The sequence below is a fragment of the Saprolegnia parasitica genome (assembly GCF_000151545.1).
Source record: "Saprolegnia parasitica CBS 223.65 unplaced genomic scaffold supercont2.99, whole genome shotgun sequence".
NCBI lineage: Eukaryota > Oomycota > Saprolegniomycetes > Saprolegniales > Saprolegniaceae > Saprolegnia > Saprolegnia parasitica.
The window spans coordinates 93,962-116,161 of NW_012156493.1; the positions used below are offsets into that span (position 1 = coordinate 93,962).

The 22,200-nt window shown below is 60.5% G+C and overlaps 8 protein-coding genes across 8 annotated transcripts; 4 read left to right on the forward strand and 4 right to left on the reverse strand.

Moving 5' to 3' along the window:
- The first annotated feature begins 91 nt into the window (after nt 1-91).
- SPRG_12522 (hypothetical protein) lies at nt 92-3,524 on the forward strand. Its single transcript, XM_012352433.1, has 7 exons — nt 92-1,193; nt 1,238-1,534; nt 1,579-1,844; nt 1,894-2,510; nt 2,555-2,728; nt 2,772-3,376; nt 3,426-3,524. The coding sequence occupies exons 1-6, from the start codon at nt 240-242 to the stop codon at nt 3,347-3,349; spliced, it is 2,886 nt and encodes a 961-aa protein (XP_012207823.1). The 5' UTR covers nt 92-239; the 3' UTR covers nt 3,350-3,376; nt 3,426-3,524.
- Nucleotides 3,525-3,604: 80 nt separating this feature from the next.
- Nucleotides 3,605-4,335, forward strand: SPRG_12523 (hypothetical protein; the record flags this gene model as incomplete). The annotated part of the gene is made up of 2 exons (XM_012352434.1): nt 3,605-3,747; nt 3,795-4,335. The coding sequence occupies 2 exons, from the start codon at nt 3,605-3,607 to the stop codon at nt 4,333-4,335; spliced, it is 684 nt and encodes a 227-aa protein (XP_012207824.1).
- Nucleotides 4,336-5,192: 857 nt separating this feature from the next.
- SPRG_12524 (hypothetical protein) lies at nt 5,193-5,741 on the forward strand. Its single transcript, XM_012352435.1, has one exon. It carries the CDS (start codon nt 5,234-5,236, stop codon nt 5,675-5,677), a length of 444 nt encoding a protein of 147 aa, XP_012207825.1. The 5' UTR covers nt 5,193-5,233; the 3' UTR covers nt 5,678-5,741.
- SPRG_12525 (hypothetical protein) lies at nt 5,704-6,673 on the reverse strand (the record flags this gene model as incomplete). The annotated part of the gene is made up of 3 exons (XM_012352436.1): nt 5,704-6,209; nt 6,258-6,551; nt 6,591-6,673. 3 exons carry the CDS (start codon nt 6,671-6,673, stop codon nt 5,744-5,746), a joined length of 843 nt encoding a protein of 280 aa, XP_012207826.1. The 3' UTR covers nt 5,704-5,743.
- Nucleotides 6,674-6,715: 42 nt separating this feature from the next.
- On the forward strand, nt 6,716-7,910 carry SPRG_12526 (3-deoxy-8-phosphooctulonate synthase). Its single transcript, XM_012352437.1, has 7 exons — nt 6,716-6,832; nt 6,878-6,961; nt 7,008-7,098; nt 7,150-7,218; nt 7,260-7,345; nt 7,454-7,671; nt 7,711-7,910. Exons 1-7 carry the CDS (start codon nt 6,735-6,737, stop codon nt 7,869-7,871), a joined length of 807 nt encoding a protein of 268 aa, XP_012207827.1. The 5' UTR covers nt 6,716-6,734; the 3' UTR covers nt 7,872-7,910.
- On the reverse strand, nt 7,855-13,861 carry SPRG_12527 (hypothetical protein). The gene is made up of 18 exons (XM_012352438.1): nt 12,866-13,861; nt 12,304-12,692; nt 12,114-12,245; nt 11,087-11,661; nt 10,946-11,027; nt 10,586-10,896; nt 10,315-10,501; nt 10,203-10,261; nt 9,902-10,179; nt 9,649-9,856; nt 9,281-9,599; nt 9,196-9,224; nt 8,999-9,150; nt 8,880-8,950; nt 8,661-8,833; nt 8,485-8,613; nt 8,182-8,439; nt 7,855-8,136 (listed from the first exon to the last, which is right to left on the reverse strand). Exons 1-18 carry the CDS (start codon nt 13,852-13,854, stop codon nt 7,900-7,902), a joined length of 4,578 nt encoding a protein of 1,525 aa, XP_012207828.1. The 5' UTR covers nt 13,855-13,861; the 3' UTR covers nt 7,855-7,899.
- Nucleotides 13,862-14,618: 757 nt separating this feature from the next.
- Nucleotides 14,619-17,114, reverse strand: SPRG_12528 (TKL protein kinase; the record flags this gene model as incomplete). Its single annotated transcript, XM_012352439.1, has 4 exons — nt 14,619-15,308; nt 15,355-16,032; nt 16,079-16,381; nt 16,426-17,114. 4 exons carry the CDS (start codon nt 17,112-17,114, stop codon nt 14,627-14,629), a joined length of 2,352 nt encoding a protein of 783 aa, XP_012207829.1. The 3' UTR covers nt 14,619-14,626.
- Nucleotides 17,115-17,422: 308 nt separating this feature from the next.
- On the reverse strand, nt 17,423-21,612 carry SPRG_12529 (hypothetical protein; the record flags this gene model as incomplete). The annotated part of the gene is made up of 12 exons (XM_012352440.1): nt 21,488-21,612; nt 21,240-21,440; nt 20,834-21,196; nt 20,630-20,780; nt 20,439-20,573; nt 20,332-20,388; nt 19,786-20,288; nt 19,287-19,738; nt 19,111-19,236; nt 18,673-19,064; nt 18,305-18,628; nt 17,423-18,250 (listed from the first exon to the last, which is right to left on the reverse strand). The coding sequence occupies exons 1-12, from the start codon at nt 21,556-21,558 to the stop codon at nt 17,423-17,425; spliced, it is 3,603 nt and encodes a 1,200-aa protein (XP_012207830.1). The 5' UTR covers nt 21,559-21,612.
- Nucleotides 21,613-22,200: the final 588 nt, after the last annotated feature.

A 22,200-nucleotide genomic window follows, 5' to 3' on the forward strand; every position in this document is an offset into this window, starting at 1 on the left:
GCGTTCTGTTCATTTTCATTCTCGTGCAGTCGGATCGTGGCGGCTAAGGTGGCGTGAATTTAGCGGTTCCGCGGCGTCTGATTGGTGCAAAGTCGCCCGCCCGGCGACCGTCAATTAGAACCTTGGACCAAGATGCAATCGCAGCAAGACCCGACCTCGATGGCTTCTCGTACGCCTTTGTCGAGCAGGACGACGACGACGACGACTTCGTCCCCGAGGTCCAGCAGTCGTCGGCCGCCATGGGCTACGCTGACGTGGACCTCTCGATGGACGCGGCCATGCTCGCGTCGCTGGACCTTGACGACGACGAAGGTGGCATGCCGGATATGCCCGTGGAGCTTCCTAGCCACGCCTGCGCCTACTGTGGTCTGCACGATCCTGCGAGCGTCGTCAAGTGCGTCTCGACGGACAAGTGGTTTTGCAACTCGCGCGGCAACACGAGCGGCAGCCACATCATCCAGCACCTTGTGCGCTCCAAGAACAAGGAGGTCGCGCTGCACCCGGACAGCCCGCTCGGCGAGACAGTTCTCGAGTGCTACAACTGCGGTTGTCGCAACGTCTTCCTCCTCGGCTTCATTCCGGCCAAGCAGGACTCGGTCGTCGTGCTGCTCTGCCGCGACCCGTGCCTCCAACTGAACGCGCTCAAAGACTTGAGCTGGGACATGTCGCAGTGGCTGCCGCTCATTGACGATCGGTGCTTCCTCCCGTGGCTCGTCAAGGTCCCGACGGAGCATGAGCAGCTGCGGTCCCGCCAGATCACGGCGACGCAGATCGCCAAGCTCGAAGAGGTGTGGCGCGAGCACCCACAGGCGACGCTCGAGGACCTCGACCGCCCGGGCGTCGACGACGAGCCAAACGCGGTGCAGGATCGGTACGACGACGGGTACCAGTACCAGAACATCCTCGGGCCGCTCGTCAAGATGGAGTCGGACTACGACAAGAAGATGAAGGAGGCGCAGACGCAAGACAACGTGTTTGTGCGCTGGGACATTGGCCTCAACAAGAAGCGCAACGCGATCTTCTCGTCGAGCCGGCCGGACGCGGACTTTCGGCTCGTGCCCGGCGACGAGATTCGGCTTCGCCTCGGGCCGGGCTCGGCCTTGATGTACGGCAAGGACTGGGAAGGCACGGGCCACGTCCTGCGCTTCGACGAGTCGGAGGTCACGCTCGAGATGCGCAACTCGCACGTGCCGGTGCGTCTCCTCCCTTGCGTCCCCGTCGCATCAACATTGAGTAGGTCGACATCACCGACGGCTACTGCGTCGACTTTGTGTGGAAGTCGACCTCGTTCGACCGCATGCAAGGCGCCATGAAGACGTTCGCCGTCGACGACACGTCGCTCACGGGCTACCTCTACCACAAGCTCCTCGGCCACGATGTCGAGATGCAGACGCTTCGCACCGCGCGGTCGACGGCCACGATCGGTCTCTCGGTGCCGGGGCTGCCAGAACTCAACCCGTCGCAGCTCGCGGCCGTCAAAGGCGTGCTCACGCAGTCGCTGAGCTTGATCCAAGGCCCGCCAGGCACGGGCAAGGTACCGCACTATGAATATTATGCGACACTACACCATGTCGGTAGACGGTCACGTCGGCCTCGGTCGTGTACCACCTCGTCAAGCAGAACAGCGGCCAAGTGCTCGTGACGGCGCCGAGTAACATTGCCGTCGACCACTTGACGGAGAAGATCTCGGCGACAGGGCTCAAGGTCGTGCGTCTCGCGGCCAAGAGCCGTGAGGCCGTCGCGTCGACCGTCGAGCACCTCAGTCTCCACGCGATGATCAAGGGCCTCGACAGCCCGGACAAGGCCGATCTGCGCAAGCTCATGCAGCTCAAGGAAGACCAAGGGTACGCTGCATGTCTCTTTTCGAATCGAAATGCCAACATGTTTGTGCAGCGAGCTCTCGTCGCAGGACGAGAAGCGCTTCAAGGCCCTCAAGCGCAATGCCGAGCGCGAGATCCTCCAAGCCGCCGACGTCATTTGCACGACGTGCGTCGGGTCGGGCGACCCGCGTCTGGCCAACTTTCGCTTTCGCCAAGTGCTCATCGACGAGGCGACGCAGGCGACGGAGCCCGAGTGCCTCATCCCGATCGTGCAGGGCGCCAAGCACGTGGTCATGGTGGGCGACCACATGCAGCTCGGGCCCGTCGTCATGAGCAAGAAGGCGGCGAAGGCGGGCTTGAACCAGTCGCTCTTTGACCGGCTCTTGCGGCTCCAGCACCGCCCGTTCCGTCTCCGCGTCCAGTACCGCATGCACCCGTGCCTCTCGGAGTTCCCGTCCAACATGTTTTACGAGGGCGAGCTCCAAAACGGCGTGAGCACGTCCGATCGCATCATGAAGCACGTGGCATTCCCGTGGCCCAACCCGCAGAAACCCACGTTTTTCTACATTTCGCTCGGCGCCGAAGAGATTAGCTCGAGCGGCACGTCGTACCTCAACCGCACGGAAGCGTCGCACTGCGAGAAGTGCGTGACCCACTTCCTCAAGGCCGGTGTCCAGCCGTCCCAGATTGGTTGCTTGCTCATATTCTTCCTTGCCTTGGCTCATGATGACTAGGCGTCATCACGCCGTACGAGGGCCAGCGCGCGTACATTGTCAACTTTATGCAGCGCAACGGCCCGATGCGGTCGCAGCTCTACAAGGACGTCGAGGTCGCGTCCGTCGACTCGTTCCAGGGCCGCGAGAAGGACCTGATCATTCTCTCGTGCGTGCGCTCCAACGAAAACCAAGGTAGCGTCCGATCCACTCGAATTGACGACTCGACGGTTTCTAGGCATTGGGTTTCTCAGTGACCAGCGCCGTCTCAACGTTGCGCTCACCCGCGCCAAGTACGGTGTCATCATTCTCGGCAACCCGCGTGTCTTGGCCAAGCAAGAGCTCTGGAACGACCTTCTGAACCACTATCGCGACAACCAGCTCGTCGTCGAGGGCTCGCTCAACAACCTGCAGCCGTCCTTTATGCAGTTCCCCAAGGTCGAGAAGCCGCGCGCGCGTCGCCAGACCCGCGCGTACGACAACAGCGGTATGGCGTACTCGCGCCAGGACCCGCTGCCGCCGCTCGACTCGCGCTTCGACCCACGCTACGAGGCGTCGCGCCGCGCACCGCCGCTTCCGCCCCGCGCTGCCGGCAACCGCCGCGGCCAGCCCTTCGCGCCCGGCCCGCTCACGCAGCAAGAAGAGAGCGGCGGCTTTATGATGACGCAGCAGTCGATGCTGGACGGCCCGTTTACGCAAGCCGGTGCCACCCAGTCCTTCTCGCAGTTCTCGACGGGCATGAGCCAGGACACGTTCGACTACAAGTCGCAGCACATGCCCATGTCCCAGGACGTGCACAAGACCGGGTTTTACTGAGGCACTCGCGAGGCAGACACCGCAATGGTGCGTACACCCATGAGTCACGATCCTCTGCTCACGGAACTCTCGGTAGACGAGCACCGACGCCTGCTGGCGACCCGAGAGCGGCCAGGAGACGAGGCACGGGCCGGCGCAACGACATGTTAAGTGCCCAATACACCTTGCCCCTGTCGCTCGATACGCTTTTACTCGCGGAGAAACTTGAGGAAAAAGCTGCGAGATGCCTTTGTCGTACATAGTGCAAGGAAGACGATGGAGTGGATCGACGCGGAACGTGGGTTGCTCTCGGTCGCCTTGCAGCCGTGCCAGCTCTGCGCAGACGCTCTCGTCGACGACACTCGGGGCCTCTGCGGCGCGCACTGCCCCGCGCGCGTCTGCACCGACTGCCTCACGCAGTACATCGCCGCCATCTGCGCCTCCAAGCACGTCATCGCAAACGTAGCTTGCCCTGTTGCATCTTGCCCATGGCGCTGCCAGCGTGGAAGGCGCGGCTTCCAAAGGACGCATTTACGGCGCTCGGGTTGAAGCTCGGGGGGTCCTGCGCCAGCTTTTGCCCGACGTGCTCCGTTGAGCTGCCACGCGCCTGCGTCACGGTAGCAACGACGTGGACGGCGGTGCTGAGCGACAAGTACGATGCGCTGCACGCCGAGTGCTTGGCCTTTGATGGCGGCGAGCGCACGGCGGCCGAGCTCCTCACGTTTGTGGTCAACGCATTTGGACCTTTTGCGCGCGAGATCGTGCCGGCCATGTACCAGTGGATGGCGACCGACCACCGACTGTTTGCGTTCGTGGCCACACGCCAGCGTCACCGAGGACCGAACGCATGGTATCCCTGCTGCCTCACCATCGAGTCTTCGATGGACGCTGCGCCTGCGTCGACGACAGCTGAGGTGGTGCCCCAGAGCCGCTGGCCGCGGGCGCTCAATGCATGGTCTCGACAGCACAAGCACAAGAAGCTTATGGTTGTGGAGGAGGTGTCCTAAACTCAAGATAATGCCCATTACGCTGCCGAGAGCGAAAGGTCCCGGTGACGTGGCAGCACCAAACGCAGGCAGTCAGTCGATGACTCGAAAATGCATCACGAAGTACAATCTGGCATTCGATATTCTGAAGCAGACGCCGTTGTAGCCATGAGCTAGGCTATACCACGTCATATCCCCGGATGCCAATGAGTATCATGGCGTGTTTTGAATGAGCGAGCACCGTGGGGCGTCGAGCTCACTGTACTCTCTGTACACGGCCCCGTTTTGGAGCTGGTTAGTCGTGGTGATGAACGACGCGAGCTTCTGCGCAACACTTGGTCTGTGAATTGTTTCCTTCCAGCTATGGGCGCATGGTCGCCGAGGCTCACAACATCACATCGCCCGCTGCAATGCGTAATGCGTAGGCTGGACCAAGAGCGCAATGCGGAACACGGCGGGAACGCTCGCGGCGCGCCAGGTGGCGCGCTCTGGCCCGGTTTTACCCAGTTCGACACGGCTGCCATCGCGTCGCTCAATGCAAACCAGAGGGTTTTGCGGCAAAACCCTCTGGTCAAAACTTTTGCCCGCCGACAGCATTACGCGCATGTGCTTTGTCCCAACTCATCAGCGAGTGACATGCAAGGTCCCACGCTCCTTGGCCGCGCCGATGGCGTCGCAAGCACATACACTAGACTCCATTCACGTAGAGACCACTGCGTAGAGGACCGTCGAGCCGTGCGATTTGCGCCACGTACGCTTTGCCCGAGCCCCGTTGCATTTGCGGCGGCAGCCGATCACGCATTCACGTTTCGGACCTGTCTGGGTGAGAAACTTCGGTGCACGTTCTCGACGTACACCGCCTTTCTACTCGAGACAGAGTCCAAGCCACTCGAACACAGTGTACTACCAACGAAGAACGATGCTTGGACGACCGCTGCTCGTGGCACTGCTGCCTCTGCTCGGTCACTGCGCCGCCAACATGTCGGTCGTGCCCGAAAATGACTCGACCAACGTCATCTTGATCTGCTCGCTGAGCATCGGCACGATCGTACTCGCTGTCGTCGGCCTCGCCATCGTGCTCCTCGTGTGGAAGCCCCGCGCCGCGTCGACATCGTCGCTCTCCTGCGCCGACATTGACGCGTTCGCGGGCGTCAGCGACGGCCCAACCATCGTTGACCAAGTGCAACTGCTAGAGGACATGGCGTCTGGGCTCGTCGACGCCAACGGCCACGACGAACCGGCGTTCTACCTCTTGGACGACATGATTGAGAGCTCGCGCGGCGCGTACAAGCTCCGGCCGAGCGCCATCTCGGACGACGTTGCCGTCCTCGCGTCCCAGCGCGACCTCCCGACCGCGTCGTAGCCACCTTGCCTTGCATATATTTAACACCCGGCAACCCGCTATTGCATCAACATCAATAATGTCCTATTACTCTAACCGCTGCTTCTTGGCTGGCGGTGAGCCGGCCTTTGGCTTGGGCTTGGACTTGTCCTTCTTGTACGCCTTCATGTCGGTGCTGTTGGCGAGCGCGGTGGCTTCGTTCAGGCCGCGATGGGCGTAAACGCGAAGCAGCGCCGACGTATAGACCATGAGCGCGCGCATGTCGTCCATCTCGTGCGGCTGGAACTTGCCGAGAACGTACTTGTCGAGTTGCAGTCCCGGCGGCGGGTTGCCTCTATTCGCAGGATCGAGAAACCACGACGGACAGCCAATGCCGATCTTGAGCCGCGCAAACTTCTCGGACGCGATACACTTGATGACGTCGCGGACGCCGTTCTGGCCGCCGTGGCCGCCCTTGGGCTTGAAGCGGCACGTGCCAAACGGCAGAGTGATGTCGTCCGTGAGCACGAGCAGCTCGTCGTGCTTGTTGATGACGAGCGCATTGTTCTTGAGCCTACGACCCATGGATGAGAACGCATAGGAGGATATATGAAAGACGCACCGGAAATGATGCGTGTTGAGGTAGCTCTTGACCGACATGCCACTGCGGTTCATGTACGTCGACGGCAAGAGGCCATGCACGTCGACGACAGGGTACGGGACGCCCTCCGCGACAGTTCGCGCCTTGCGCCGCTCCGACATGCGATCAATGAGGTCGTCGCCGAGTCGCGTCTGCAGCTCGTCAAACCGCAGCTGGTGCACAGCGCTCTCGCCGTGCACAGCCTTGACGTCGAGAAAATGCGGTGCGCCATGGGCGGCGAAGAAGTGCTGGAGCGCCATCTTGCCAATGTTGTGCCTGCGCGCGACGTGAGAGGAGCCAACGCAATGGAGCTACCGCGTGTTCTGGAACTTCTCGCCCGGGTTGCCGAGGCCGACGACGAGGCGCCGGACAAGCGGAAAGGTGTCGCGCGCGGCCATCGGTTTTGGTGGGTGGCTGCGAAAAATAATAAAAATCCGGCGATTTCGACGAAATCCAAGAATGCTCGCGACCACACTGCGCCGGGCGCGCCCGTTCTTCCTCGTCGCCGGCCCATGCGTCATCGAGTCCAAGGACGTAGTGCTCGAGATCGCGCATAGGTATACACCGCCGCAGCTGCATCATCCGCGTTGACAGCGCTATAGCCTCAAGGCCATCGGCGACGAGCTGCAGATCCCAGTCGTCTTCAAGGCCAGCTTTGACAAGGCCAACCGGCAAGACATTGCGAGGTACGCGACGCATGCAATAGTTACATGCGTAGCCTAGTCCTTGTAGCTTTCGCGGACCTGGCCTCGACCAAGGGCTGGCGATCTTGGAGGCTGTCAAGGCCGAAACCGGACTGCCGCTGCTCACGGATGTGCACGAGGCAACCTGCAATGGACGACGCCGAAAGTGGCTCATGATCGACTGCGACTAGACGTACCAGGTCCAGGCCGTGGGCGACGTCGTCGACATTGTGCAGATCCCAGCGTACCTCTGTCGACAGGTACCGGAACGATCTTGGGTTGATTTTCTCACATGCTCTAGACCGATCTCTTGGTCGCGGCCGCGCGCACCGGCAAGCTCGTCAACATCAAGAAGGGACAAATGTGCTCGGCCGACACGATGGTAGAGTGACTGCATCCTGCGTGGTTCACACGAATGCGTGCTAGCTCCTCGCTGCCAAGAAGGTGGCGACGACGACGGGGCATGCCGGTGCGTCCTCTCGTTGCAAATCGTAGCATTAACGCTGTGTTTGCAGACGTCATTCTGACCGACCGAGGCACGATGTTTGGGTACGGGGACCTCGTTGTGGACCCGCGCAACATCCCCAAGTTGCGGGCGAACGGCGCGCTGGTCGTGCAGGACATTACGCACAGCGTACAGCGCACGGGCGCCAGCACCACGAGCGGTGGGGACCGCGAATTCATTCCGACAATTGCCCGCATGGCCGCCGCCGGTACCGCTCTCTACCATCGATTACCCTAAGCCATGGTAGTCGGCGTCGATGGCTTGTTCATCGAGACACATCCCGACCCGTCGCGCGGCCTTAGTGACGCGACAACGATGCTGCCGCTGCACGAGCTGCGTCCGCTGCTGACCGAGCTCATTGCCATTGCACACGCGTCCCAGGCGCGCCGTGCGCCTCCTAGTTGCTAGACGACCGACCGATAGACACATGTTGAGTTCATTCGCCAATCTTGATGGCTTGTAAGCTCTCTTCGATCTTGGGCAACTCGTCCGGCCAGAGCTTGCGTAGCATGCGGTTCACTCGCCGATCGAGCCGCGTTGGCTGCCCGCGCCGCCAGCGCCGATTGCGTGGCACGCGCGGCCGCAGTGGCAACGGCGCGTCGTCGCCCGGCGCCTCGAGCTGCGTCATGACCTCGATTCGCCGCGATCGGTACTCGGCTATTGTCTGCACTTTCTATCGATTGGTTGAAGCCAGCGTCCAGCCGCGACAGAGTCGTACCTTGAGACTCTCGAGAAGACGCGTCTTGTACACAACCGTCAAGTTTTCCTGAGCAATGTCGTTCTGCATGCGGAGCGGCAGGTGCGGCACCAGCTCGGGGCGCCTCGCTACGTGTTCCTCATCGAAGGAATGTGGCAAAAAGAAAAGCTGGCGCGGCGCCGCCTGGTTGTTGCTGCGCGGCGAGGCCGGTTTGGATGCGCCAAGTCGGCGCAAGGGCTTGGGCGGCGAGTTGACGGATGCGCGGAGCGTCGGTGGCACCTACAGACAGCGCGTGGTACATCGCGCGGCGCACGCAGTACAGACCTGGAGCTTGGGCGACGCGCCTCGGGCCTCGGCAATCGCCTTTTGCTTGGTCGCGGCGATCTGCCAGTCGCGGTACAATTGATCGCGCGGCGACATGAGATCGGTTTTATTCTGCTTCAAATGGACCGCCTGGACCAAGAAATGGCACCGACGAAAGAGACAGATCGCGGCTCTACCGTTTGGACTGCGAGGCGGAGCTTTTGCTGGAGCAACCGCGGCGTCCGCTTGTGAGCCATGAGGACGTCGGCGTTCGCCTCCAAAATGCGCTGGTCGTCGGCTTCCTTCTTGCGCTGTTTACGGATCGCAGCTTGGTGCTTGGCCTCGACGACCTTGCAGCACACACTGTCGCCTGGATTACTGTCAACGGAAGGCGCTCTCGACGATGCAGATTCGACCTGTGATGTGGTCGTGGGACCCGCACCAGCCGCAGATCGTCCGTGCATGCTTCATCATCGAGCGCGTCGAGCTAGCAATCGGCTCAATGAGTCACGCTGCGCACGAAAGGGCGCGAGACATGGTCAGTAGCAGACGCGGGTGGGTCGATGCAATCGCGATGCGTGTTTGGCGCCAATTGTCTCGCGCGAGAGCCATCTCTCGGAAGAGCTGCTGCGCCGCCAGAATGTGGTCGAGCCGGTCGATCATAAACACATCGTTCCACGTCGCGCGCTAGCCCATCTCCTTATGCTTTTGCAACATCGCAACACGTCCTACATCCATTACGAGCGCCTTGACGTCTGTGACTACACAGGTGTCAAGTATCAATGTATCAAGATCCTCCCCAATAGAACGGTGATACCGGCGCGCAGTTCGACTTTGCTGTGGCTTTCGTTAAAGACGAGGGCGTGCTCGCCGCAGACATCGTGCTCTTCGTACAAGGCCGTTTCCAAGCTCGCGCGCTTCCGCCGCAGGTCGCCAAAGTGAATGGCTTGGATCACGCTCTCTTCTGACGCAACCGTGGCCTTGGACTTTTTGTTCGGTTTTTCGTCCACGGGCGTGTACTTGATGACGTAGCCGGCGTCATCGATGAGCGCCGTCATCGGCAGCGACTCTTGCACGACGCCCGAGAAGATGAAGTACATGGCGTTGGCTTCGTTGCCGTGACGCAGTAAGAAGCTCTACGTATCACGCATGAGGAACCTTGGTCGTGGCGTAGCAGCATCCAACGTCGGCCGGCACGGTGAGGAGCTTGAACTTGTTGGAGAGGCGCGAGATGTCGCCGTGCGACCACGACTCAAAGTAGTACAAGTCCTCGATAAACTCAAACTGCGTATAGGTAATCTCGTCGCCGTTGCTCGCGCGGAGCAGGCGGTGGTACGCGCCCCGCTTGAGGCAAATAAACGACGTCAGGACGTTCGTCACGACCGAGCACGTCCTGGTTGAAGTACCGATCTACCGTTTTGAACGAGGAAAAGCGTACCGCTGTGCCGACGGGTCGAGGACGGCGAGCTCCCCAAACGTGCCACCGCTTCCAATCTTGCGGACGAACTTGCCGAGCGACTTGCGCGAGGCCTCGTCCGGGTACGTTCCGAGCTGGCCGCGCAGCTCGTCCTCCATGGGCGTATGGGCTTCGTGGGGCGCCACGTAGAGCGAGACTTGGCCCGTGAGGACGATGTAAAAGATGTCGCCAAAGTCGCCTTGGTAGCACACAACTGTGCCCGGCGGCGCGTTGTACAAGGTCATTTCGCGGCAAATCGTCTTGCAAATGACGTCTTGGATACCGCTAAAAGCTTGCACGTCGCTTCGTTCTTGACGACCCACTCAAAGAGGACATCGACATCTGTCGATACAACGATGATCAGCATCCGATCCACTGCACGATTCCTGCAGTACCTTCGGCCGACCGCTGCTCGGACTTCTTGTTGAGAATGGCTTGGAGACGCTGGGCTTTGGTCATCGGCTTCTTCTCCGACGGCAGCATCTTCGCCCGGAGGTGCGCGGCGGCGCGGACGACACTCGCTGCGTGGTCCATTTCCCATGTCCCGGAATACATGACACGCGTAACGGTCCCGAGGCCTTTCTAGGCCACTCCACCAGATACGCTCCTCGATAGAAATCAAGCGCCAAACGATAATGCACTATCCGAGGCCACACTAGCATCTACGTCGGCTGCCAAGAGCGCAAACGACGTATCGTTCGAGGCATCGTCGAAGCGGTCGTCGGGACATCCCGCCCACATGGCCGTCGGATACTCGTAGACGAAAGGCGTTGGCAACTCGATGACGGGAACGTGTGTCATGGCTCGGGGCATGGACGTGACCACGACGACCGTGGAGGCAAATGCAGCGTTCTCGTCACTCGGCGCACGAGGCCCGGACAAGAGCGCGTTGCGCCGCTTTCTGTAGCAGAGACAAGCAAGACCTAGCAGCGCGAGCACAAAAAGACTGCAGGTCGCCGCAATCACGAGCCATTTGTCTACGAGCAGCAACAGCAATGCGAAACGAAGTGGGAGGTGCAAGCAAACCACTGGCGTTGGGACTCGATGCTACTGGCGCCGTGTCGGTGGACCACGAACTTGAAAGCCGTCGGTCGGTGGATGGGCGAAGCTGGCGCAGCACACATCAAGCCAAGTCAAAGACAAGACGCGTATCGTTCGTGCGAGAACCTCCAGCGGCTGGGCGATGGCAAAGTCAAATCGCAGATCGAGCGGCGTCGACGATAGCAGCGTCACATAGGCATAAATACAGTGCATTCCCGGTCGATCGAGCTGCGTCGTGGCCGAGAAGATGCACGAGCTGCCGTTCATCATGCTGCCGGCAAGCGGAACGGCCAGCGTGGGCGTGCCGGGCGAGAAAAGGTCGCAAGCTGCAAGGCTGCGCGCCCAGCGTATCTGTAGCAACGACGCTAGAATCTCGACGCCAGCAATACCAGTCGTCTCCATTGCAGCGCGTAGCTCCGAGAGACCAAGTGCATCGCTGGCTGGATCTTGAGTCATCGAGATGGTCCACGCGGGCGCCACCTTGTCGCTGTTCAGGACACGCAGCGGAAGTCCTCGTACCGTGGCGGGTATACCCGTGAGGAGTCGCGGCAGCATGAGCGTTATCGTGAGCCCACATGTGCGTCCGTGGCCGGCGACGAGGACCTCGGTCACTTGGTCCGACTGGCGCAACTTCCAGCAGTACGTCGTGCTCAGCTCCATGCTTGCATAGAGGCCATCATCTTCGTCGTCGCCATCTGCATCTACGCATGCTGCTGCATGGAGATGGAGCTTCCTCGACGTCGGCCTACGCAGCATCGCCGTCCTCGGCTTCGCGCTCGCAAATTGAAAACTGGCGACGATCGACGTCGGACTCATAAATATTATTCACATATCCAAGGCCATATTTATTTGTTCATACAGAGAATAAGTGTATTGGAAGATCCATCTGCAAAATAATATTCCAAAGATCGTTGTCGCGCCATGCCATGCTGCCACGACAGACAGGCCAGAGACAACGAAATCTCGCCGAGAAGCAAGCTGCTCTCATCTTCAGCCTCTATACAGCCCGACCCACTAGGATGGATAGACCTCCTCCAAGATCACGGCGGCCAAGCCAAGTACGCCAGCAAGAGTTGTTATGGTTAAGACTCAGTGCTGGAGTGGGATAGGTCGTCTTCGCCGGCGATGTTGTGCGCGTGGTTGAGGCACATACCTCGGCGCTGTACCCACTTATCGCAGCCAGGGATTGAGCAGCGGTCGCCACCGCCGTGCTGTCGGCAGAGCTGCTTCATGTGGGCCTTCTTGTCGCAGCCGACGACGGCGCAGGGCGGCCACCGCCGTGCAGCTTACACAGCCCCAAACTTTGGGATGCCCGGGTGCACGAGGCTACCTTGCAGCGCGACCCGCCGCCGTGCGAATACAGAGGCCGCGACTCTGCACGCTCTTGTCGCAGCCGGCATGGGCGCAGCGCTTCGAGCCGCCGTGGCGCTTGCACTTGCCGAACGCGCGTGCTTGGCTCTTGCAGTTGACGTCGCTGCACAGCCGCCGGCGCTCGCCCGATAGCGCGCTTGCTTTCGGGGCGACGACCGGCGGCGTCGGAACAGCTGGTGCGAGCGGCTCGAGGAAAAGCCACGTGGGGTCGCACGCGATCGCGCAGTCGTGCGACGGGAACGATGCCTCCAGCAGCGCGCTGTCTGCGACCTCAAAGAGCGGGATGACCGAGTCCGGCGCCGCCATCGAGGCCAGGTTCATCGCATTCACGCGTTCGTGGATCGGCAGCTCCATCGTCATCCTATTGATGGTGGCCTTTCTACCGTTGGAGATAGCTTTTGCCTCGTCCCAGAACGCCGCGGGAAAGGGCTTGACCCGGTGGACATTGGCGTTGATACAAAAACGGTGCAGTAAAGGTTAAATTAAAACGACGCGGTCGTGCTGGCGCCCGAGACTGGCCGCGGCCGCCCGTACACTGGCTGCGAGTGGGTCGAGAGGTCGCTCCCAAACGTACTCCGCAGGTCCACGGAGCTTTCGCCGGCGCTAAAGATGGACGACGACCCGTCGTAGTCGCGCGCCGTGCGCGGGTCGTCGTACGCTGTAGCGATCGAACTCTGGGTTGGACTCGGGAAGTACTCGTCGAGCGGGATGCTGCGCCGGCTGTACCCGCCGTAGACGTGGATCCCTTCCGTCTCGCGCCAGAGATCGCCCAGTGGCTCGGAGGCCGTCGAGTGTGCGTGGCCGCGCGACGACCGCATGAGCGCCGACGAGTTGGTGCGTGGGTCCGAGGCCGTCCCGAGCGACTGCGTCTGCCACTTGAGCGGCGCGGGTGGCGTCATGGGCATCGGCGGGTTGACATTCGGACATGTTGTCCGAGTTCGGTACCAGCAACAAACAATAAAGAGCGCGATAAGGACGCTCCCACTGACGGCGAGGGCGACGACAAGCGTCTTGGGTGGTGACGGCGACGACGACGTGTCCGCCGACTCGGACGACGGCGCGGCCGACGACGCTGCCGCAAGCGGGAGATCGACGAAGCTCCTTGGCGCCGCCACGAGACAGCTCGCGTGCACGATTGTACGCTCGATAGTAGTGTGCACAAAGGCCACAAGCTCCAGGCGATAGACGCTATTCGCAGCTGGCGACGGGATGCTGACAGAGACGTTGTCGCCGGCACCCGTGACGCGCGCGGGAAGCCACGTCATGTTGGCCCCCGCGCCTTGCACCGCGTAGCCCATGGAAGCGTCGACGATGGTCGCAATGTCGACCGCTGTCGTCGCCACGGACCAGTCGACGTCGAGCGACGCATTGGTCCATGTCGCGGCCGCGGCCGTTGTGAAGCCGCAGGGCTGGGTTGGCTCTGGTCCTGGCCCAGCGTGGGCCGGGGCGCACGAGGTCAGGACCGTCGGTATTGGGTCGGCAGCCAGACCGACGGCGAGCGTCAGTAGCAGCACGCGTCGCATCGCAAATAATCGCCACTGGACTTGCGAATCAATATTCGCAGAGGGGGTGCTAGAAAAAAGAGTGAGACCCGGGTACCTGGTACTGTACGACGCGGCCATCGCGACAGGTGAGATGCTGGCGTACGCAGATCCGCCGAGCGATCTGTGGCGAGATCGGGTGGACCATGGACCTGCCGCCTTGGGCATTGGACAGGCGCTTAGAGCTTGGCGCCATACATGGTGCATACACGAGTCGTTCGAGGTGTAGTAGTACCCTGGCAACGCAGTGTTGCACCACTGCGGGACAGCGAGATACGGGGCCGCTTGGGCAATGGGCCCCATCGAGGTCTGCGTATCGTGGTCCGACGTGGAGAAGAGGGCACCCCTACCGGTCCCTTTGGATTGAAGCAAGTGGGTGGGTGGGTCCCCCTGAAAAAGCTCGAAACCCAAGTGAATCTGCAAATCGCGATCTTTGCGTAATGGGGGCATGAATGGACTGTGGACGAGGCTCGGTCGCTCATGATGGCGCGTCGGGTATCGACATCGATGACTTCGCGCATGAGCACGCAGCCGCGATGTCGATGATTTCTCGTCCATGCTCGCCATGTGAAATCCACGCTGCTCATGCTTTGGTCGCCACAGGCCGTGTCGGACGAGCACCATGTTGCGTGTGATCTGCTCGCAACTGTCCTCGCAGCTGCTGTCGGCAGCGATATCATTCCAATATCATCCGAGATGGTCGTAGTCTCCCAGTGTAGTGTACACTAGAATCTCGAGGATACATTGCAACTTTCTACGACGATTCAAAGAGCGCTGGGTCGAGCTGGCACTTGATTTCGTTGCGCACTTGGCGCGCGGTCGGACGACTGTCGGGGTTCATATCGACGCAGCGCAGCGCGAGTGCTTGGACCCACGGCGGGCACGACGAGGTAAACTTGGGCCGGAGGAGGCCGCGGCGGACCTTGTCGCCAATGCCGATGTCCGTGATGAGCTGCCCCTCGGGCGTGCGCTCGTTGTAGTACGGCACTTGGTGCGTGTCCATCTCGTTCAAGATCATGCCGAACGAGTACATGTCGACGGCGACCGTGTAGTGCTTGCCCAAAATGATCTCGGGCGCCATCCAGCGGTACGTGCCGACGCCGCAGCTCATGCTGCGCCCGTCCATCTCAATGTAGCGCGAGATGCCAAAGTCCGTGAGCTTGGCCGAGAGACGCCCTGCGTTCTGCAAGAGCACGTTGCGCGACTTGAGGTCGCGGTGGATGATGTTGAGGTCGTGGATGTAGCAGAGCCCTTCGACAATGTCGAGTGCGATCAAGAGCTTCTCCGACCACGCCGTCGACACCTCGGCGGTTGCCGCCGTCCGCGTCAAGTAGTTTTTGAGGTCGCCGCCGTTCATGTACTCGAGGACGAGCTTGATCTCGCACGACGGCATCCAGCTCGCGCCAATCATCTGGCAAATGTAGCGCGACCGGAGCCTACATCGTCGTTTCTTAGTTTGGAGACTGGAACAAGGGTGTGTACGTGGTCATGATCTTCATCTCGTCGATAAAGACCTGGAGGTCCTCGGGCGTGTGCGACTCGAACGCGATGAGCGTCTTGATCGCGACGGGGTTGCCCTTGTAGAGCCCACGCCACACTTCGCCAAACGCGCCTTTGGCAATTTCCTCGATGGGTTGGAGCTGGCTCTCGTCCACGCGCCACGGGCGGAGGTCGTGCAGGTTGAGCTTCTCGCCCATGAGGTCCAGGATCGAGCTGTGGTGCATGGTAGAAAAGTTGCCGCGCACTGAGAACCGCGACGGCCCAAACGTCGGGAGTGGCGCCACGTCATCGGCCGTCGCGCTCGTCATTGCATCCAGAATCGCGTCGCGAAGCTGCGTGGCCGTCGGGCGCTTGGCCGGATTTGGGTCCACGCAGCGGAGACAGAGCTCTTCGACCCAGACGGGGCACGTCGACTTGAAGTTGGGGCGCATGCCGTGCTGCACGACGTCGATTGCAACCGCCATGTCGGTGAGCATCTGGCCTTGGCGGGACCGACGGCTCCAGTACGGCACTTCGCGACAGTCCATCTCAAAAAGGAGCATCCCAAACGAGTAAATATCGCTGGCTGGCGTCAGCGCAATTTGCTGGACGACCTCGGGCGCCGTCCAGCGGTAGAGTCCAATTGCTTGCGCCATTTGGCGACTGTCGAGCTCCAGCGTACTAACAAATCAGATAGAGCACTAAGAAAAAGAGAACCATGGTGTACCGTGTGAGGCCAAAGTCTGTGAGCTTGCATCCGACCCGGCCGCTGGCGGCGGCGATGGGCCCAAGGAGAACGTTGCGGCTCTTCAAGTCGCCGTGCGGAAGCCCATAACTGTGCAAGAGGCAAAGACCTTGGGCAATGTCCAATGCGAGCTCCGTGTAGGCTTCCCACGCCGAGCCGCCCGCCGGCGTCGTGCCGAGGTGCGTCTTGAGATCGCCATGCGGCATGTGCTCCATGACAATTTGGATCGAGCCCGTGGCGAGGTACCGGCCGCCAAGTACGTTGACGACGTACGGCGACGTCAGCCTAGGCTCAGGCATGAGATTTCGGGATATGAAAGGACGTGGTACTTGGTGAGGAAGGCGATTTCGCGCGTGAACGTCTCAATGTCTTCCTGCGTCGGCTGCGAATGGTGGCTCCGGATCGTCTTGAGCATGACGACATGGCCGTGGTACATGGTCTTCCAGAGCTCGCTCACACTGCTCGACGATGTCGCCTCCTGAGGCAGCAATGCGGCTTCGTCGAGGCCGTGGCAGAAGAGCGTCGGGCTGCTGACGTTTGGCGACCGCGTTGGTTGCGTGATCGATGCGTTGCTCGGGGCGCGCTTCCGAAAGATGTTGGAGAAGATGCCAAGAACGGCGATAACGGTGATACCACACACAAGCGCGACGACTTCAAGGCCACCGGCAGCGACGCTCGCCGGCGTCGGACCACGCAGCTGCCGCGAGAGGTTCATTGGCGTGGTGTCGACGGTTGCTGCGCAGTTGTACGAGACCACGTTGTCGAGAGAGACCATCAGCTGCGCGGAGAGCGGACCATAGAGCATCCCCGACGTGCGAAACGACGTGCGAAGCAGCGCTTCCCCGTCCATGACCACATCCCCGACGACGACTTGCGATTCGGTACACGCTGCATCTGCGCAGGCAACAAGCTGGCTCGTGGTGCCTGGCGCGACGGCCGATGGCAGCGTCCAGTCGATCGTAACCGGGGCGTCACGGACGTGCCAAGAGGCCACGATGGTTGTCCACACATCGGACATCGCGTCGCCAGATGCGAGGCTGCAGCGCGCCGATGTGATTGCAGCTCCTAGCCGCGCGTGAGGTCCCGCCGAGGCCTGTGTCATTACCTATCATCCGTCGGGGCAAGCGTTGGGTAGGTACTGCCGTGCGTGATGCTGCGTCCTGCTTTGTCCTGATTGTATCCTCTAAATAGGTGCATTTGACCTGATTAGGATATACCCACCGAAATTCACAGTCAATCACAACCCGGGGCAAACTTGAAGTTGCATCAGTTACAAATTCTTATCGCGCCGCCATTGAGTTCGATGGTCTTTGCTTCCTTGGTCGATTACTTCTTTCCTCGGGTCGACGACGCTTGGCGCAGGCCACCACGACGGGCCATCCGCTTCTTTAGCTCGGCCTTCTCTTCCGCCTTGCGCCTGGCTGCCTCGAGCGCATCCAGCTCCTCCTGAAGCAACCGGGCTTGCTCGCGCTCGGTCCAGCGCTGTACGTCCTCTTCGTAGCCCATCCACGTGCGCTCATTTTCTTCCCGAGCGCGCTCCTGCTGAAGCATGTACAAAGCACGGGCTATCGCAGCGTCGCGCTTGCGCTGGTCGACCTCTTCGCTCTGCATGTCCAAGTTGGCGCGAATCTCGCGCTTCCGATCGAGCACGAGGGTGACCGCTGCGTCGCGGCTTGCCTTGGCTGCCTTCTCGGCTTGAATCGTTTGCACATGGGCTGTCGCTGCAGCGTCGCGAAGTCGCTGGCACGCCTCGCGAAACGCAGCAGCCGAGTCGATCTCGTTGAGCGCGGGCAGCGCTGCGACCGCGGGGTCGTGGCGCCGGCGTCCGATACCCGTGCCAACGTCGACGTCCACCGCTCGAAGGAGTTCATCACTGTCGACGCCACACGGCTCGTGAAATTTGCGGTGGTGTTCGCTCCACTCGTAGAGCTCCAGTTGGGCGTCGGCGTCATCCGGAAAGACAGCGAGGATGCGCCGGTAGTCGACGAGGGCCCGCGGGATCTGACCCATGGCCGCATACGCGCGCGCCCGGTGCAAGAGAAGAGGCACGAGCGCCGCCGTGACTGTCTCGCTGTCGTCGCCGTCCGTCATTGCGTTCCGTGCTGTCGGCACGTAGCTCATCGCTGTTGTCCACATCTGGACGGCATTCGGATACTAGACACGGCAGAGCTCCAGTTCATTGGTCTATGTACTACGAGTGGAATGCACCTCGCCGAGCTTGGCGTAGAGCAACGCAAGCGTGTAGCTCGACGTGCGAGGCTCCATACGCAGGCGCAGTGCCGTCTTGAGGTCGCGCACCGCGTCGTCTCGCCAAACGGCAATGTCGGTGCGAAGCTGGCCTTTCTGCGCAACGAGCTTGGCGATCTGGTCTTGCGCGTCACGGACAGCGTCGGGGGATCGCAACGGCACAGTGCGGGGCTTCTCACCGATGCGACGACTTATGCTGTGGAGCAGGGTATCTTCGTGCACCACTCGTGCGACGTCGGCGGCTTCTTGGCTCACACGCTCGAGCTCCCGCAGTGCGGCCATGATCTACCACACATCGTTCTATGAATTCAAAAGACATGGCAGTCTACCTGCTGGTAGCGGCAGATGCCTCGGTAAAAGACTGCAACCGTGCGAATGTGCTGGTGCGTCGGAGGCAACAGATCGTACGGCCGCAACTTGGTGTCGTAGAGCAGCTCGGAGAAGAGCGCGTGCGCAGACGCGTACTCGCCTCGGTCGACGTCGGCCTTGGCCTTGTACACGGCCGTCATGTACGCGTGGTAGTCGCTGTCGATCGTTTCGAACGGGTTGTTGCTCAGGTCCACAAACGTCTCGACGTGGTGCTGGAGGTATGGCGGGCGCAGCACGAGTTGATTCGACGCCGCCGAGAGGTACATTAGCCGCCGAAGCTCGTGCACCGTCGACGGCAAGTGCGTCAGCGCATTGTGCGACACGTCCAAATACTCGAGTAGTGTCAACCGACCTACGTAGCGAGTGATTCGGGGAGGAATGGTTGTCGTAGACGGTACCCACGAGCTTTGGCAACGCGTGGAGTTGGTTGTGGTTGGCGCGAAGCGACTTGAGCTTGGCGAGGTTGGTCACTGTCTCTGGCAGCGCCTGCAGCTGGTTGTACGACACGTCGAGGATTTCAAGTGCTATTTCCTCAGCGTTGTACTCTCAGTGACAGACAATACCGACGCCGTACCTTTCAAGCCAGCGACTTCATCGGGCAGCGTCGAGAGCGCGTTGTGGGACAGTGAGAGCTCGGTGAGGCGATGGCAGGTGCACACGAGGGGCTCAAGCGCCTCCAATGCATTGTGGCTCAAGCGCAGTGTCGTGAGAACGCTTCGGAGGCGCGTCAAGCCCTTTGTCGGCAGAAATTGAATGCTGTTGTGCGAGAGATCGACGCTCGAGAGACTCGGTAGCTGCGTCTTGGCAAACGTCCAAAAGCCTTCGGGCAATGCTGGGATATTGCACGAGGCCATGGTAAGTGTCGTGAGCGCAAGCATGTCAGCAAAGTGATTTGGAAATGCCACAAAAGGGTTTTCCGAGAGGAGCAAGCGTGTCAAGGTAACGAGCGCCTTGGTTGCCTCTGGAAGCGACGCGAGGGCGTTGTGGGTCAAGTTCAAGATCGAAAGTTGCGTGCAATCAGCAATACTAGACACAAATGGTGTAAAACACGCAACCCGTCGACGTGGTAGTACCTTGCTGGCACGTCGTTCAGAAGGTTGTGCGACACATCCAGCATTTGCAGCTCACCGAGAAGACCAAGTGTGTCGGGCAGTCGGCTTAGCTGATTGTGGTGGAGGACGAGCGACTCTAGTTGACTCAAATTACCCACGTCAGCGCTGAGCTCCGTGAGGGCGTTCTCGCTCAAGTCCAGCGTACGCAATGCCATGCAGCTCTCAAGCATTGATGGCCACGCTCGAAGGAGGTTGTGCTGCAATTTGAGCGTGTGCAGCTTGGAGAGAAGCCCGATGCCGACGCCCCATGCTCCCGTTTCTTTGAGGAGTTTGAGATCGCCTTCAACATACGGTAGCTCCACCAGCTTGTTGTGGCTCAGATCCAAGTGCGTGAGGTTGCCGAGCTTCCAAAGGCGCGGTGAGAAGGTGGCTATGACGTTGTGTGACGCGTCGAGGTGCTGCAGCGTCTTTGTCGTCTGAAGCCCCGATGGCAGCGTCGCCAATGCGTTGTGGCTCACATTCAACTACCGATGCCTTGAAGGGAGAGCAAACAGGCCATGTACGTACGTAGACCAGTTTGGTGAGGTCTTGAATGCCCGACGGAATGCGCGTAAGTCGGTTTTCCTATCACCACAGCGAATGAGGAGGGACATTCATGACCTCATGGATCGTACGTGCAGGAGGAGGCGCTGCAAATTATCGAGATTCCATATACGACTCGTGAGCTTGATCGCCTGGAGACGGCTCATGTCGAGCTCGGTCACAGGTATGTCTTCTAGCTCCAGGTCTTCGGCAGCATCGACAATGAGCTACGCAGGTCTGATATCTCGCACGGTGCAAAGGGCATTTGTATCATCGATCGTACCTGGCCTTTGGAGCGAGGGTACGTGCGCTGGCCAATGCGGAAGGAGCGTCGACTGCTCTCACTGCCGTACATTTCTTCCTTTGGCATCGCGGTGGTCGGAGCTGCCAGTATCGCTCGGTTGCTCGGTGTCTGAGGGAAGTTTGGCCGCGCACTACGATATAACACGCATAAGCAGTCTCTCCTGCAAGAAGTTGTTGTACGGACGCGAGAGAAAGCTTTGTCTGCTTGTCCAAGTACGTCGTCGCGCCTGTCGTTGGGTCGATCACAGGCACGAAGCGCTCCAGCAGCTCCTGCCGCACGCGGTCTCGGTCACGCCGCCCTCGCCACGCTGCTTGCAAAAGTGTTGCTGCTTCATCTTCGTCCATCACAAAGGGTTTCCAGCTCGGACTCGCCTGCGGGCGTGTCCACGACGTCTCTTTGGTCGCCTCGTTGACGTAATAGGTGTGCTGGGTCGCGTTGTCAAAGGCCTCGGACCAACCAGGCGGTAGCGGGCTCTCGGGCTCCTCCGAACTACTCCCTTCGTTCGGCGATGTTTTAGGTTTGATCTTGAGCCCCCGCGGCGTCATCCTAGATGCTGCAATGAGAAAGACGTTGATCCCATGCAGTGCACCAGGAGGTCTCGCCCGTCTTGACATTGTGGTAAAAGTACGCCTGCGTGGTTGGATCAAAGATGCGCTGGTAAATACTGTGCATCATGGTCTGGAGCCGAGCGCGCGCTTGCTTGGCCCGGTAGATCTTTTGGATCAAAATCGCCGCCGACTCGGTCGAGTGCGCGATCGGTGGCGGCGGTGTCCATGACGTCTCGCCCGAGCTACACACTTTCATGATACCTTCGCGGACGCGCCGCCTCGAGCCCACCTTCGGTTAAAGTAGTACGTGTTGCCGCTCGCCGAGTCGACAGCCGACTCCCAGCCCGCGCGCAGCCCCATGACGCCTCTTGAAGATCGCGTCTCGTGTCGTTAAGTTAAAAAGGACGATCCGCGGGACATAAATTCGAATTTTGTCATCCTTCAAGTAGAAAGTACACTGCTTGTTAGCGGTAAACAGTAGGTTGGTGCGAGCAAACTACTGACGAAGACGCTTGGGGTACGATGTGCCTGGGCACTGGATCGTGGTCGTGCACAGCGGCGCTTTGGCTTGCGCATTCGCAAAGAGCGAAAACTCGAGGCGCGTCGGCGGCGCTGGCACACTGAGGTCCTTGCGCACCGACGTCGTGTTGGAGTACGTCACGTTGAAGAAGAAGTCCTTGAGGAAGTAGTCCTTGGTCGCCTTTTCGTTGCCGTAGTCGTTGCCGTTGTCGTAGCCGTTGTCGTAGCCGTTGTTGCTGCCATACCCGTTGTTGCCCGAGTCGTAGTCGTTGTAGATGCCGCCTTCCAAGTCATAGCCGTTGCCCGAGCCGTAGACGCCGCTGTCCGAGCCGTAAGCAGCGCCTTCGGCTTCAGAGCTGTGAGCAGCACCATCCGGGCCGTAGCCATCGTTGCCGCTCTCTTTGCCGTTGTAGGCCCCGCCATCAGAGGTGTAGTCGCCGTTGTCCGTGCCGTAGCCACCGTTGTCCGTGCCGTAGCCACCGT

What these genes read in the sequence shown, in the direction of transcription:
- SPRG_12527 (XM_012352438.1), bottom strand. Translation starts at nt 13,854, where the DNA reads ATGCGACGCGTGCTGCTACTGACGCTCGCCGTCGGTCTGGCTGCCGAC. An exon ending in CTGTATTCGCACGGCGGCGG is followed by an intron (nt 12,246 to 12,303) that starts GTCGCGCTGCAA and finishes GGGCTGTGTAAG; the next exon opens with CTGCACGGCGGTGGCCGCCC. An exon ending in TCCGCCTCGCAGTCCAAACG is followed by an intron (nt 8,614 to 8,660) that starts GTAGAGCCGCGA and finishes TTCTTGGTCCAG; the next exon opens with GCGGTCCATTTGAAGCAGAA.
- SPRG_12522 (XM_012352433.1), top strand. Translation starts at nt 240, where the DNA reads ATGGGCTACGCTGACGTGGACCTCTCGATGGACGCGGCCATGCTCGCG. An exon ending in TGCGCAACTCGCACGTGCCG is followed by an intron (nt 1,194 to 1,237) that starts GTGCGTCTCCTC and finishes AACATTGAGTAG; the next exon opens with GTCGACATCACCGACGGCTA. An exon ending in CAGCTCAAGGAAGACCAAGG is followed by an intron (nt 1,845 to 1,893) that starts GTACGCTGCATG and finishes ATGTTTGTGCAG; the next exon opens with CGAGCTCTCGTCGCAGGACG.
- SPRG_12524 (XM_012352435.1), top strand. Translation starts at nt 5,234, where the DNA reads ATGCTTGGACGACCGCTGCTCGTGGCACTGCTGCCTCTGCTCGGTCAC.
- SPRG_12526 (XM_012352437.1), top strand. Translation starts at nt 6,735, where the DNA reads ATGCTCGCGACCACACTGCGCCGGGCGCGCCCGTTCTTCCTCGTCGCC. An exon ending in GTGCTCGAGATCGCGCATAG is followed by an intron (nt 6,833 to 6,877) that starts GTATACACCGCC and finishes ACAGCGCTATAG; the next exon opens with CCTCAAGGCCATCGGCGACG. An exon ending in CAGCGTACCTCTGTCGACAG is followed by an intron (nt 7,219 to 7,259) that starts GTACCGGAACGA and finishes CACATGCTCTAG; the next exon opens with ACCGATCTCTTGGTCGCGGC.